Raw genomic sequence first — 17632 nt, 5'->3', positions numbered from 1 at the left:
GATCTAATTACAACATTGGTAAGATAACCTTTACTAATAAGTTTGTTTAAAGGTTCGATGAGTTTACACGGATCACATGGTGATTTCCGCGCTTTAAGTACAATATTACCGTAAAATTTAGGATGTGAAATACCGATTTTAATTAGTTTTCTACAAGTACAGCCAAATTTACTAATCAAATCTTTGTATCTATGAAAGAACTTAGCAAAAGTTTTACATAATTTATGGTAACGAAATCCCTGACTTAATAATTTACCAGTGATGCATTGATTACGTTCGTTAAAATCTATGACATCACTACACACACGGGCATAACGAACGAGTTGGGATATATAAACACCGTATGATGGAGCCGAAGGAACATCGCCGTCTAAAAAAGGAAAATTAACAATAGGGAATGAAAAATCATCTCTTTTGTCGTAAATGTTCGTATGGAGTTTTCCTTTAGAGATTGAAATGTCCAAATCAAGAAAAGGACAACTACTGCTGTTTATATTAGATTTAGTTAAAGTAAGTTCTATTGGGTAAATTTCGGTAGTATATTTAGAGAACTCTGGATTATTTAACGAAAAAATATCATCTAGATAACGGAAGGTATTGTTGAATGTATCAACCAAATGTAACAATGACGTGTCTTTACTGAGTTTGGTCATAAACTGAGATTCATAGCAATACAGGAATAAATCTGCTATTAAAGGGGCGCAGTTAGTGCCCATAGGAATACTAACTACTTGTCGATACACTTTATCGCCGAAACGTACATATGTGTTATCCAGGAGAAAAATTAAAGCTTCAATATTTTTTTATTATGTTTCCTGTTTTGAAACAAGTCTGAAAATAGTGATCATTTGCAAGAGATATAAACAGACAATATATAGTGTTTCTCGTTTCTAGTTTTTTTATATAGATTATACCGTTGGTTGTCCTGTTTGAATTGTTTTACACTAGTCATTTTGGGGCTCTTTATAGCTTGCGGTTCGGTGTGAGCCAACTTGAAGGCTCCGTGTTGAAGGCCGTACTATGACCTATAATTGTTAACTTTTTATACATTGTGACTTGGATGGAGAGTTGTCTCTTGGCACTCATACCACATCTTCTGATTTATAAGTAATAGTTTTCTAAAAAGCTTGCCGTCTTATAGCTGATTATGTTGAGATGCAGTTTCATTCCTTCAGAAAAAAGTCATTTCCATACAAAATGTATAGCAATTAAAAAAACCCGGACTGGAAAAAAATGTCAGGATATGTTTAGCAGTCTAACGTTTTCTTTTTTGTTGATAATGAAAAAAACTGGATATTTGCAGGTGTTCTGGTATTTCTATGGATTTATTTTTTTCAGCAGATATTAAATTCATTTACTTTGGTTGTTTGTTTGTAAGCTTGTGTTGCCTCGGAAAAGTATCGTTATTTTTATTTTATTTTATATTTGTCGCATTCATTGAATCTATATCAGAAATTTGGTGGAAATTGAACATACATTGATTACAAAGATATATCTAAACTTAAATAAATATACCTAAATACTGTTTATTATGAATGAAAGTGTTCCTCTATGAAGATTATTTTTAGGTTTTGTTTGTATTTTTATTTTTTTTATTTTGAGAAGAAGAAAAAAACTCGTCGATAGAACAGTTATGTTAGTGTCGATTTCTTTATTAAACCGATAAAACAAGGAAAATCTAAGGAAAGCTAGCTCAGGGACCCCATAATGATATAACATGTATTATCACCTGTGCAATTTAAGTTCAAGACACTTTTCACTGATATTTATTTGTTATATTTTAATCTTGACGGATGGTAGGTAGATCTTTGGTACCTGATGTATCAACTGGAAACGTTTTTTAAAGGAATCTGGGTTCGTTTGCCGAAATTCACATTCGCTCCCATTCACGTTCGCCCCCTTTCACGTTCGCACCCTGTGTCTGTTCGCACTCTTTTTAAAGGTTATGTTTTGAATAATTTTTTAATCATGCTGTAGTAAGTGTATTGGTATATAAAAAAATAATAAGTTTTTTTATTGTTTAAAAATATAGTGACATTTTCAAAAAAAATTTGACCGGTTTTAATTTTGTGAATTATTTTGACAAAATTAATAATGAATATTGTCACGATGATCAAAGGCCTAGTCATATTTTTCTTAGACATGTAAAGATCTGTAACAGAAAGGCTGTAGATACCAAACGGCTATCAAACTAGTCAAAATGACATCTGTATATTGAGTGTGAAGGTTGACATCAGATGTTTTATTTTTATTTTGACTTGTGAAGGTATACTTGAAGAAATCAATATACTTACACATTGTATTCAGAATTAATAAATATAGCGATAAAAGGGTCATTGCCTTATAGTGCTGAAACAAATTGATTTTCTTTCAGAAATGGACAAAATTACACAGATTTATTCAGAAAGTCATGCCGATGAAGACCACACAAGAATATTTGGACAAATCAGAACTATGGATTTCAATATGGGTCAATTTTCCTAATAATAAAATGAGGAACACAAAAGTTGTGCGTAAACAAAAAATCTCTGTGTAGTGAAATTGGACATGTTTATATTATTAACAAGTGACTGAGCTTAACCATGTGTGTTGATTTGGAAAGTTGAGGACCATAGAATAAATGTGTTAAAAAATGGAGTTATTAAATATGTAGGACTCTAAAGTGCGATTTGGACGCTAAAACGCGATGGTCACGCTAAAGTGCGATGGTGTACGCTAAAGTGCGATGGTTTGATACGCTAAAGTGCGATGGTCTGTGCTATTTAATGGAATACGCTAAAGTCAGATGCCTCAATACGTTAAAGCAAGGATTCGTATAGTATACAAATCAAGGATTTGTATAGTATACAAATCCTTGGCTTAAGTGTGTTTTCCCAATAACAGTGGAAATCAACAAAAATGATAAAGCGGATTACTGTCAAAGTGACGTTGTGTATGAAACACTTTGAAAACCATATTTTCCAGTAGTTAAAATAATTTAATAAATTAAAGTAATGTAAACTAATTTTGGCTTTTTGAACGTACAGTGGCAAATATTACATGCATATACAGAACGAACGATCATACGCATGACCATTTGATCATTTATACTGAAATAATTTTATTATTTCTACTATTTATGTTAAGGTTGCAAAATGTAATTTGACTAAAGATGAAAAAGAGATTCTAGAGATGGCTCACTTGGACGTTGAGGAATTATATTCGTCCAAATTTAATTTCGCAGCTCCTTCTATGAACTTGCGTGAAATAACTCTACTTTTGTACTTTCTAATGAAATCATTCTTGGACTATAAAACATTTTTTTTACAATATTGTTCGTCACTTCTGTTAAAGATATGGATATACGTCAACTAGACAGTAATCTAACGACCAAAGGTAATGAGACAACTCTCCATCCTAGACCAAATGTCATTATTGTAAGCAACTATAGGTTACCGCATGCCTTTAACGCGGAGTATTGGCTAATAGCGCATAGTATTCTATAAAAACCAAAGGGCAATAAAACGACCACTGTAAAACCTGATTTATATACAAAACAATAAACGTAAAACAAATAAGAAATACAGCAACAAACGACTTCCACTGAATTACAGGTTCCTGGCTTGGAACAGGTTCATAAAGTATATACTAGCTACTGTAATGTAACCATTACACTTTTTTGACAACTATCGTACTTTGAATAATAAGACAAATATCCACCCAATATCATTGACATATGCAACTTATAACTGTACGGCCTTTGACGTGGAGCCTTGGTCCACGCCGCATAGCAAGCTATATAGGGCCAAATAATGACCAGTGTAAAACAAATCAAAAAAGAAAGACATCGGCTTGATTAATAAACATAATGATAAACGAAAAAACTTCACTAATAGAAACACAGCAACAAACGAAACCTTGCCTGAGCCCCATTCCTGTTACATCATCGCACTTTAGCGTGCTATACTATCGCAATTTAGCGTGTTATACTATCGCACTTTAGAGAGTAATACCATCGCACTTTAGCGTTTGACACCATCGCACTTTAGCGTATACCATCGCACTTTAGCGTGACCATCGCACTTGAGAGTACCATCGCACTTTGAAGAACTTATTGTGTGAGAAAAGGGATTTTTTACCACGAGGAGCCGCATCACAAACGGATTTTTGAGGTGTGCTAATTTATGGCAAAATGAATCTCACTTCGTACCTTGAAAATTTAACCATATATGTAAAAAAGGTCTCAGCTTCGAAACGAGCCATCATACATATCTAAGTTTACAATATGGACTGAGCTATAGAAGAAAACGTTACCATTACGGGCTATGGGAAATCAATTACGCTTACTGACTTAGATGTATCAAATTTTTCCCGCAACAGACAGTCAGAAACACCACAGTACAACATGTAAGTAGCTGGAGCAAAAGTTATCTCACGATATGAAAGACGGTCTCTGGGGCCAGACGACGAACATTTCGGTATTGGTACAATTACCCCTTTGGCCCATAGAACAGGATCATTCCCCGTATTGTAACACACATTAAACAAACGATATCAAAATATGAAAGCGGTTTGGTTTTTTAACACTTCTATTTTAAATGAATAAATGAAAAATATTGAATGTTCACAAAAAAATGATGAAATAAAATGATAGTATAATGAACATCAGATTTAAAACCATAAATTAGTAGTTTTTTTTATTGATTTCCATGATGATAAATGATATTTCTATCATATTTATAATATCTCATGTGCCTGCTTATGCAATTTTTATCATATTCAGGCAAGCCATTAGGATAATTGCATGCACAGTGCCATGTATGCATATATTTTTATCTATTTTGTATTTTGTTTTTGCAATAAGTTATCCAATAAAATAATAACCTAAGGAAATATTTTTTCATGTGCCTTACAGCAATCTGAAGATTCATGCTCATATCAGAAAAAGATAGAACCTCATAGGTCAAGTGTTCGCCTCCGAATCATGACATGCATAAGAGATAAGAGGCGAATAGAGGGTGCGGATATGGTGCTCGGACTTTCAGCAAATTCAACTCCATACGTACGTTGCCTTGTTGATCGGCCCCTAATGTTGAAAACCCGCATCTGCGCATGGAAGGACAGTCTTCAAAATGCCGAAATAAACTTAGTCAATGGTCAATGAAGAAATGATTTCTTACAATACTAAAATAGTGTTGCATAAAGTTTGTCTATACAGACTGTCCTAGTCATGTCGACAGCGAAACGTGTAACCCAACCTGAGAACACAACAAATTATAGCCCCCTTTTTAAGCAACCATTATAGCTTTATCTACATCCACACTCAATCATCTATGAAAACTGTCACATGTATAAATTGATCTTTCTAGAACAAATATCTATTGTGAGCTAAAATTTCTCTATGTTCATTTGTTGAAAATGCATCAATTATTCATTACAGTCTCTTCAGTATAAATAAAAGCAACAGCAGTATACTGCTGTTCAATAGTCATAAATCGATTGAGCGACAACAAATCCGGGTCACTAACCAAAACCGAGGGATACACATCGGCTATTAGAGGAAAACAACGGAATAACAGAAACACTGAACTGCCACAAAAACAAACGCCAACATACATAGAAACGGACTATTTGATAACAACTGCCATACTCCTGAGTTGGTACACGACATTTTAAGAACAAATGGTGGGTTGAACCTGGTTTTATGGCTAGCCAAACCTTCCGCTTATATATCAATGTTTAAAATACCGCTAAAATGACAACATTACGTGACAGGAATACAGTTCAAAAAACGAAAAAACACTCAAGACAGAGAAATAAATAAATAAATAATTCAATAGAGCATTACAACATGTAAACCACAGAATAACAACAGACACCCTCCACACACAGTACAATAGAATTATGAACTGTGCGTCACACGAATGTATCAACGCCACAAAAAGTGACGTCTCGGGTAAATTTCTAAAAATAGAATATAAAAATTGGAATAAGTTTGCAATGGTGTAATTTAATGTGTTTTCTAACCATAACTAGAATTTTAATATGAATTACGTTAGTAATGGTGTAATTCTTTGTATTTTCTCACCATGTCGGTTTTTCTTCTAAATGAAAACTGTTAAAAACAAAAAAATCCTGTGCATATAGTTGCTTTAGACATATAAATGAACTAGTTGATTAATTATCTGAACTTTTACATACATATAGAAAATAAAAATAGAATTCAAACCACAAACGATAAGACATAACACAATATCGAACCAGACTTACAAAAGACACATCATAACTAAATACATGAATGTTGGGTGACTGTATAAATACCGAGACAAGTCTAATAGCAATGCAAATTCACACTCGGCAAAACAGTCATATTCGGGAATAGGTCACGTTCGGTACTTAGAAGACTAGACAACGTAGATGGTAAACCACAATCTAAGACGTGATAAAAATGTCGTTTAATAAGTTTAGACACAGACACATCGTATAGATCAACTAACTCATGATGGTGTCCATACAATTTTCAAAGTGTAATTTTTAATCTTTCCTCCTCATAACTATGTTTGCGCAGTTTCTGCGTAAGGAGCACACTCCTGTATATGAAGTCCGTATAGTGTGAACATGCACGAGCATAGCGTATCAACTGAGATATGTAAACACCATACGATGGGGCAAAGGGGATGTTTCTGCTGAGAAATGGGAAATTGATAATTGGGAAGTTGAAATCGTCCCGGTTGTCATAGATGTTAGGGTGAAGTAGTCCATCTGTGTCAATATTGAGGACAAAATCACGGTATGAAGCAGTCCTAGTATCAGTAGTATCCTTAATTTCCAGTTCACTGGGATATATGAGATGTAAGTACTGACTGAAATATGGGTTATTCAGTGATAGAACATCATCAATATATCTGAAAGTAAAAGTAAAGAATTTTGCAAGATGCTTTTTCTTTTTGTCTTTCGGAAGGTTCTGAATGAATTCTGCTTCATACGAGTACACAAACAAATCGGCCAGTAGGGGTGGATATAAAACATCAAATCAATTAATTTGAAAACAAGTCCATTGGTCTAGGATGAAAACCAGTAAAAATTATTTTACTAAGTAAATAAGATCAAATAAGCAATTATCTTTTTATTGTTACATGTATAGACAACAATATGAATAAGAGATTTCTTAAAAGAAGTGAAAATATTTGTTTATTCAATTAAATGGTATGCTTGTGAAAGTCTTTACTTCCTGAGTTCATTATGATTAATAATTATTAAATACATAATGTCTATTTCAAAAGTTGCTCTTCTAATTCACATGTAGCATACCCAGAAAATCACATATACATGTAATATATTGTTTATTACAATATACTTATTAGTAAGCACATGCAGTTACTCGACTGTCAAAATATGATGTTAGAATTATAATTCTGACTCATTTCACTTTTAATGTACAGATCCAAAATTACCGCAATAACTGGCATATGATGAATAATGCTGTGATCATTTCCTTTTATGTATTACTCTTACAAAAAAGAAGTGCACAGTCCTTTCCTCTGGTTTAATACTTGCACTGCTTTGTCTTCAATGATCTACAATACTTTTAAACATGTAATTCTTCCTTTTGTCAATCTTTGTTGTCATACTGAAAATTGCTTCATTCTAAAGTTTTTTTTTGTAAATTCACATGTGACGTTGCATAAAATATACCATATCAAGCACTGTTACAATGTTGTTATATATCCTCACACTTTTATCCTGGAAACTTTCTTTTTTCTTGCATTGATCTGAAATTATTTCAATACATGTATATGATGTATATGGTTATAAATAGTCTGACAATTTCCTTGTGTGTGTTGATCTTCAAATGAAGCAAGTTCTTTTCTGATTACTTTTTTCAATTTCAGTTTGAAAAAAAAACTGTTATTACACCATTGCTTCCAAGTCATCTTGATATTGAAAAACAGTTATTGGCAAGTCAAAAGTTATGGTATTCATATTCATTTTTTTTTGTTCCTATATCATTATGGAGTTAACTTGAATAAAGCTCTGTATTGATTTAAAATGTATTTTTAATTTTTTGAGCTTTCGGTAAAACTACAATACAAGTTTAACTACAGGTTACTTTGACTGATATTTACCCTTCACAATGCTTAACCAAATTTGTTATTAATTATGACTGAATGCAACTCAATGAAGCAGAAAACTTATGTGCACCTAGTTCACGAGGATATGAATGGGGTTTACAGAATGGATAATAATTATGAGCAAAAGTGCATTATAAAGGGGAAACAATTAAACAATAGGAAAAAATAGGAACAAAAATCATATAGAATAATTGAGTGTTGAAATATAGAGAATAACAGGCAAAATAAATAAAGAATAGAGAAGATGGGCTAAACAGTGAAATAAAGAAATGAAGGACCCACACCCAGACTCTCATACATTATTATATTAATGCTTACATTGGTAAGACCTCTTGGTTGATATTATGGAAACAACATGTCTTTAGGCATTACAATTTCATTTTAATGTGTAGTGTAAATCATTCTGCAAAAGAAGTTACAATAATTACTGAAAGGTTTCAAACAAAATTTACATACCAAATAGTAAATAAACAAAAATAAGATTTATGTATATACTGTTTTAAGTGCATGATGCTTGTCAAAATGTGAAAAGATCTGCATATAGAAACATAGACTTTTTTTTTTATAGTTAATCAATATAACAAATAAACATTAATCTATATTGATTATAAACATAAAAAGTAGAATAAACAAATAAATGAAAAAAATTGAATGTTCACAAAAAGGAGTGAATTAAAATGATAGTATAATGACTATCAAATTTAAAACCATAAATGAAAATTGTTTTTTTTTTTTTCATTTATGACAATGCTTATATTTGATAGTTCTAACATATTCATAATATCTCATGTGCCTACCTATGCAATTGTATCATATTCATGCAAGCCATTAGTATGATCCATGCACAGTGCCGTGTATGCATATATTTTTAACTATTTCGTTCTTTTGTTTTTGTAATATGTTATCCAATGAAATAATAACCTAAGGAAATATTTTTTTCATGTGCCTTAAAGCAATCTGAAGATTCATGCTCATAACAGAAAAAGATGTAATAGATTTTAATAGGTCAAGTGTTTGCCACCGAATTATGACATGCTTAAGAGATAAGAGGCAAATAGAGGTGCGGGCATGGTGCTCGAACTTTAAGCAAATTCAACTCCTTACGTACGTTGCCTTGTTAATGAGCCCCCTATTAAAAAATGTTGAACCCGCATCTGTGCATGGAAGGACAGTCTTCAAAATGTCGACATAAACGTAGTCAACTCCCTCAGACAAAGTTGGCCTTTGATGGATTTGGCTATTGTTTTTAGTTCCTTTTTAATTTATAGCTCTTCAACGTTTTTGGTCCTTATACATCCTTGGCTTTCAAATATTCGGCTTTGAGCGTTCCTGATGAAGGTAAATCCAGAAAAGCGCTTCGGACGCATGAAATTTATAACGTGTTTTCATTTTTTTACAGCACTGAGTCGATACCTCTGCTGGTGGACTATCAGTCCCCGAGTGTATCATCAGCTCAGTAGTCAGTACTTCGGTACTGACATGATTTATAACAAACTATCTAAAATTGTCCGTATATAAATTTGGAAATTATACAGAAACCAAGGTTTCAACTCCCTCAGGCAAAGTTGGCCTTAGATGGATTTGGCTATTGTTTTAGGTCCTTTTTGGTTTATAGCTCTCCAACGTTTTCGGTCCTTATACATCCTTGGCTTTCACATATTTGGCTTTGAGCGTTCCTGATAAAGGAAAATCCAGAAAAGCGCTTCGGACGCATGAAATTTATAACGTGTTTTCATTTTTTTTTTTTAGTCAAAAGTCAACGAAGATATGATTTTTAAATGAATAAAACAGGGTTGCATAAAATTTGTCTATTTAGACTGTCCTAGTCATGTTCACAGCGAAACATGTAACACAACCTGAGAATTCAACAAATTATAGCCCCCTTTTTAAGTAAACTACGTTTTTATTTGTTCACACATCGTTGTCAATATAATGACATTTTATGCGACTGTCATACAAGTGAGAGGTTTAGCTAGCTATAAAACCAGGTTTAATCCACCATTTTCTACATAAAAAAATGCCTGTACCAAGTCAGGAATATGACAATTGTTATCCATTTGTTTGATGTGTTTGAGCTTTTGATTTTGCCATTTGATAAGGGACTTCCGTTTTGAATTTTCCTTTTGAGTTCGGTATTTTATGTTATTTTACTTTTTCTATATAGCTTTATCTACATCCATACTGAATCATCTTTAAAATGAATATCGACGAATATTGGCAGTTAAAGGCTAAAATAGTTTGAAACAAACTTACCTCAAAATATAAGCATCCTTCTCCTGTTGACGTGTTTTTGTGGTTGACCCTGACTTCTATCATAACATGGTGCCCGATCAGCTGTCCATAATAAGCTCAAACTTGACGTCGAAGAAACGTTCTAGCCAATCAACCGTCGCATAGTTCAGATTATGACATCATATTTAGGTTTAGATGCAATCGAAAATCAGTGCCTTATATTTGTAAAAGACATTATCATTCCTGAGGACGTTTTATAGTGTTTTATTTGTTTGCCTTTGTATACACTTTTAATCTTTACTGTTTAGTCCGTTTTTGGTAATACACTTTTGGCGTGTCTTGGTATTTGTACATCCCGCTATTGTATTATTGTGTTATGATCTTGTCTTCAATTTTTGGCTATGTACTTTGTCTATAGAGTGCCTATATGCCATTTTGTCTTTCCTTGTTGAAATATTTATTTGTTTGTATAGTGATTAAGATTATAACACAATGTTGACTGCTGTATCATAATTTTTGACAAATTTATCTATTTTGTCTGCTTTGCTCACACATTGTTGTCAATATAAAGGAAGTCGATGTGACTGTCATACAAGTAAAAGGTTTAGCTAGTTTTAAAACCAGGTTTAATCCAACACTTTCTACATAAGGAAATGCCTGTACTAAGTCAGTAATATGACAGTTGTTTTCCATTCGTTTGATGTGTTTTTGCTTTTGATTTAGCCATTTGATAAAGGACTTTCTGTTTTGAATTTTCCTTGGAGTTGGGTATTCTTGCTATTTTATTTTTTTCCGGACCTGAAATCTATAATTCAAAACCATGATGTACTATTTGTTTAGTTTCGCCCTCGTAAATAAATGTCCATGCAGCGCAAAGGGGTAAATGACCACTTAGGTTGTTCTTAATAAGACGTAGTTATAATGACGTTACATGTAATAGGTGCACAAAGTGAATAGTCTTGCAATCTCCATCTTAATATGTATATTTCTTTGAGTACCTTTCCTTCCGTATAATGTGCACAATTTAAAGAGTAAGGCAAGGTTCACTCAATTCACCATTTTGATGTGCCTATTTACTTATTTCTCCATTAATCTAGAAAAATTGTAGAAAATATTACATCTCACAATCAAAAACAGTTATATTTGTATGTATGTTCTTCAATATCACAAAAAAAAAAAATAAATAGACTGAAAGCCTACTTTTTCTATGTCTGTTGGTAAGTGGGTTAGTTTAGACACAGTGAACATGGTGAATGTATAGTTTGATTTTTCACTTTAGCATGAAGTTTGGGATACTTTATAGTTTGGATCCTTCTACATTGTTTCTGGTTTAATGTCTATTTTCTTCAATAAGACATTATGTTGTACTATATTTTTTTTACTTTTTCTTGTTATTGTTCTCTTTTAAACCTTGTCCCGAGACCAAACTATTTTGACTATTGACATTGACATTGACATATTCAGTTGGGATGATGGTGTATAAAATGCACCATCAGATTGTGTGCAGCATTTAACTATGTCCCTAATGTGACCTTACATAGTTAGTTAAAAGTAAAAAAAAAAAAAAAATACCGAACTCCAAGGACAATTCAAATCGGAAAGTCCCTGATCAAATTGCACAATCAAAAACTCAAACACATCAAACGAATGGAAAACAACTGTCATATCCTAAAAGTTCAACCTTATAAAATTTTCGGAAAGTTCTTACGTGGAACAGGTTTCACCAGTTTTACCCTATTACAAATGTACATATTTTTACAGTTCTTCCATAGTTCGGATCCTGACAGTTCAATTTTAGAATATATTTGGATAATTCTAACCTAGAGCAGTTCTAGGGCAAAACTGTTCTAGAACACTTTTAACCCTTTTATGTGCCACTGATGAGTCATATTTCGACAAAACGCGTATGGGGTTCGAAATTATAAACCTAATATCTTATATTATTTTTTACGTATTCTCTACTAGTCGTATTCTTTGCAATACTGTTATGTTGTTTACTGTTAACTTTATCAAATAAAAAAAAATGAGAATACGATTGATAAGAACTGTGGCAGATTTGTTTCAAGCTAAAACAGTTGGTTTTAAACAAACGATCTTAACTTATTAGTTAAAGTGCATTAGATAGGGCATTTCACTCAGTTAATATGTCCTTTTAGATTTAGTTACGACACTTCAAATAAATGCACACATAAAACGTGAATCGTTATTTGTTCCATTAATACTAAATGCTTAACATTGTAGTAACTAGTTTACCTGCAATTAGAGCGATACACACTATTTTTACTGCTAAAGTTGTTCGTAAAGACTTCATCCAAGGTTGAAACTTTTTAGTACCTATAACAAAAATTATAGGTAAAATATCTATGGACGTAAAACATCCGTTGGTTCCTATCCGTAATATGTCCAGATTCATCCGAAACTCGTGCGTAATACCTATTGTTATATATCTTCCATTTTACGAACTTAAATAAGAAGTTACTTAGCTACGTATAACAACTATGTATGGAAAACTAACATAATATATATACATTGTACTATTTAAATGCTTTCTAATTCTTTTTCCTTTTAAACAAAGAGAGAGATATATACATATTTTAGTTGTGTTTCTTCTTCCTCATTTTCTTTTTATACAACATTGTTTGGTTGAATATTGTATCTTTTGATGTGAAGGTGTATTACCACAAGATGGCCTTGAGCATATCATCATGAGTTTCATATGAACTTGACCTTTGACCTCAAGATAACAATACTTGATTTGTTCACATTTTCTGTTCGTTACATAACTTTTTAACCCTTTGATGAGTGCAACACCTAAATATAATGTGTCACACCATTGAAGATGACTTCTGACTATGATCGTTGTTAATCTCAAATTATTGATTTAGTACACTTTATATGTACATTTTTCGCGGTTTATTTATTTTCACAAATATTGCGGAAGGTAATATATTCTACAAGTGGTCTTAGATGAAAGTCAATTAGTTCTGATATTTTCTCTGTAGGGTGGTCATAGAACCTAATGGTTTTCCTGGATTATTGACTTAGTGTAATTTGGGGAGAAGACAGAAACGTCCCGGCTTAGGGTTCAGGTTTTTGAATGTTTGGGAAGTGGTGGTGGACAGTTTTAATTTTGTCAATAATATGTTCTAAAGTGGTACATTTTGTGGGTTTTTTAGCAAAACATGAACTTTTTTTTCTGAATCTTAGAATTTCGAAAGCTTCTTGTTCTTCATCTGAGTCGAGAGAGATCATTTATGTCCCCTTGAGTGTTACTTCTAGTAGTGTCATTGTTAGAAAAGTGTTCCTGGATTCTGCAAGATCTTGCTAATTTGTCAAGGTCATCTTCCAAAAGTAAAGTATCAATTTTGACCGGCGTAGGACAGAAAATAAGACCTTTTGACAATACTTTAGTCTCGGTATCCTATGTTTGTAGAGGTCTTACAAATTTGCTTTTTTTCTCTTCAAGTGTGATTCTGAGATTGTTTCCGCATATGTCGGTACGATTGAATGTTCAGGTGATCTACTCTCGTGTAAAAGTGTCTAAAAGTACGCCGTCTCGTTTAAATCTTTTAATTATTTTTTATTCAAATTCCTGGATACAATGCGCAAGATGTCTTGGAGGGGATTGTTCGTGGTGAGCAATTTAGGATATATTCCACCAGTTTCTAAATCTAATAGACTGCTCGCCAGTGGTAAGAGGTGAAGCTTTAAAAATAAGCCCTATCGGCATTATACATCGGGACAGATAGCTTTTCAAAGTTGATACGTGATGTTCGATTTTAAGAGTCAAAGCTCTGAGCGTTTCACTGCCATACACGATCACCTTCTGAATCAGTTATGCGCTTGCGTATATCATCAGTCTCCTGCAACTTCAAGTTGATCTCGCCAGAGTAATACTTAGGGAGGGAGGTATTTTAGGTAAGTGTAACTACGTTCCCAACAACAAATTTGTGAACAAATTGAATACTTTTATTTTTTTTACACTTACCTGATCAAGTAAACAATTTGGATTACTCCAGATTGCAAAGCGTTTTCTGTATCTTTGGGTGGGATGTAATTTCTTATTCAAATAAAATATGTACATCGTTTACACTTCTTATTTCAATTCCCCTCCTTGATTTTTCCTTGTCTTGACTATTAATGTCTATCAAGAATCCATGAATCAATTAAATTGACTACTTTTAAAATCTAAAAAGAAGTCATATGTCTCTGCGCAACTTGTCGGATTTGATAGAATTATTTATATACAATATTTACATCTTTTTTTTTCTATTTTCTTTCCCTTTTTTTGTTGTTTTAGTCTTGTGATAAAACACTGACGTCAATATTTCTAAGATAAAATCTAATAAAGTAGATTCTCTTTTCCAATCTGCAGAATCCAGAATCGATTTAAGTGAAGCTCCTTGAAATAAAACCCATGATGGGTCTATTGCCCTCGCTGAATGTGCTTTAATGCGTTTCTTGTTATCATAATCCATTTGAAAGGTGTTCACTATCGATTTTGATATTGTATGTACAGTAAAAAATGAAAACAACACGTTATGAATTTCATGCGTCCGAAGCGCTTTTCTGGATTTACCTTCATCAGGAACGCTCAATGCCAAATATTTCAAAGCCAGGGATGTATAAGAACCGAAATAGTCAAAAAGCTATACGACCCAAAAGGACCTAAAAAATAGACAAATCTATCTAAGGTCAACTTTACCTGAGGGAGTTGAAACCTTAGTTTCTAAATAATTTCAAAATTTATATACGGACAATTTTAAAAAGGTTTGTTATATATATATTATGTCAGTACCGAAGTACTGACTACTGAGCTAATGATACCATCGGGGACTGATAGTCCGGCAGCAGAGGTATCGACCAAGTGCTGTTAAAAATGAAAACAACACGTTATACATTTCATGCGTCCGAAACACTTTTATGGATTTACCTTCATCAGGAACGCTCAATGTCAAATATTTGAAAGCCAAGGATGTATAAGAAGCTATCTGTCCCTGATATGCAAGTTTTGTTTTATCCCATTGACAAAAGGTGTATGTATACTATTCTTCTTGCCATTGAAAGACAAAGCTTTAGTTCCATGTTTCCTATGAAGCAAATTAGACACCATATCATCTAAAGTTGGTACCTATAAATGTTCGACAGATTTGTCATGAACAGGAAAACATGTTTTATGTTCATCTTTGTTAGCAGTCATTGCACCTGTATTCTTAGAATGCCAAGAGTGTGATAATATTTCAATCTTAATTTTATCTAATATAATACCAACAGACTCACTTTCTGTTTTTGTTTTAGCATCCTCTCCAAACGAAGAAAATAAATTAATACTGTCTGAAATTTCAGAAGCGTCATTTTCACGAACTTTGTTTTTACTAAAATTGAAATATTTACAAAATCTTTTTTGACGTACATGTAGATATATTGATATTAACATCAGCATGACTCACAGATCCAAGATAATCATCATCTGAACACATACCCATATCATGCACTCTGTCATTTGGGTTAAGTGATAAAGCATCCACACAATCACTCTCCTGCTCAACAGGAAAACAAAAACTAAATCAGTTTGTGGTCTACGCACTCCCAAAGGAGTATTTCTCCACATTTTCGCATGATGTACTAGGTCTCTGCTCACTACAACTGTTGACAGTTTCCTTGTCAACACTGTTTATACTGATGAACAAGTCCATATTTGGCCTCAAAGCTGGAGAAACTATTTTCCCATGTATTCTCTAGAGCCTGAATCATCTGTTTTTGCTTTAGACGACTTCTTACCTCTAGTTTTCTTTTTCGAAATTTTATCTATTTTACCAGTGTCCTGAACGACCTTTTGCCTGACTGAGGAAGTATCGTCTTCACTGAGAGACGTATTTGTCATAATTACTCTGTCTGTTTCTACCACAATCAAAAAATGTCTTTATCTATTGAAAAACTTTCAACAAAAAAAAATACAAACTCCAAAAAACTTCGGAGCAGTGAAACAACGTGTCAACTTGATGTCGCCGGAAAGAAAGACTAATGCTTGTATCGGATTGATAAACATTATAACTTTGATTGATAACTAATTTCGGATTGTATGGCGATTATTTTAATCTGATAACATTTTCCGATATTAGTATTGATTTTATGACGGATTTTTACTGAATTGATGATGTGATGAAGTACAGTATACGTTAAAGAAGTGGTACTCCAAATAATGGAGGTATAATTATGAGAAGAAAAGTATAGTATACAGACTCGTTTCTTTCCCCTTTCTCGATTAACCCTTGAATGGTTTTTGAACTTGTTTTGTTCATCCTGGAAAACCAACAAGTTAATAGCAAATGATTGATATGAAATAGGCCGTCAATGCGTAAGTGATATGCAACATTATTGTTTCGCGGATGTTTGAACTGCTTATTGTGTCTTATTAACTTTTATCAATCGCGATGTCAACATATCAAACTTGTGACTTGTGTGTTATTTGAATAATGTCATATTGTGTATTTTAGGTTGAAACATCAATTACAATAAAAGTTTACAGCCTTTGACGAATTATCTTCATACATTTCAACGCAAGGCAAGATGTCTGTTGATGCCGATCACATAAGATTAACAAAGAAGAAAAGAAAAACAGCCAAAAGGAGATTTCATAGAATATATGGTCGTTTATTAGAAGGAATACAGGATGAGTTAGCGACAACTGTGGTTGAAAAAATACTTCAAGATTTGGAAACAGCATATATAGAACTAGAAACATTTGATTCTGAAGGTGAAGACGACAAACCAAAGATAAATGAACTTAATCATGATCTAACTGGTATGTACCGAGAACTTTGTAAATCAAGATCATTGTGTGAGAATCTAAAACAAAAGATAAAACGTGAACAAGACAGTAAACTAAGTGAACAAAAAACACGATGAAGCATGCTAAGAAAAGTAAAGATACTGAAACTTTTAGGGTGAAAAAATTAGAGGCTCCTATTTTTGCTGGCACCATTCGTGATTATCCAAGTTTCAAAGTTGATTATGAAAGACACATGCGATTAGACTTTTACCGTTAGATCAGCACACACACCGATTTGCTTGGAGAAATTTAGAAACACACAGAGATCCAGATCATTATGCATTGTTAACAGTTACTTTTGACGACAGACCAAGTGGAGCGATTTCGACGCTTGCATTACATTAAACAGCAAAAATGTATCAACACATCTACCCAGATGCATCAAAAATGGTGATAAGAAACAGTTATGTAGATGATATTTTACAGTCAGTTGAAAGTGTAGATAGTGCTCGTTTGA

General features: G+C 32.9%; 1 protein-coding gene across 1 annotated transcript in view; it reads right to left on the bottom strand.

Moving 5' to 3' along the window:
- LOC127732793 (putative ankyrin repeat protein RF_0381) overlaps positions 1–17632 on the bottom strand; it is a 101378-nt gene that overhangs the window by 28607 nt on the left and 55139 nt on the right. Inside the window, exon 7 of the mRNA XM_052241970.1 lies at positions 12597–12677. Within this exon, the coding sequence (XP_052097930.1) occupies positions 12597–12677 (81 nt within the window). The remainder of the gene's footprint in view (positions 1–12596; positions 12678–17632) is intronic.

This window comes from Mytilus californianus, unplaced genomic scaffold (genome assembly GCF_021869535.1).
Source record: "Mytilus californianus isolate M0D057914Y unplaced genomic scaffold, xbMytCali1.0.p SCAF_28, whole genome shotgun sequence".
NCBI lineage: Eukaryota > Metazoa > Mollusca > Bivalvia > Mytilida > Mytilidae > Mytilus > Mytilus californianus.
Note: the sequence above shows the minus strand (reverse complement) of the source record. Positions and strands in the feature narration are given on the sequence as shown.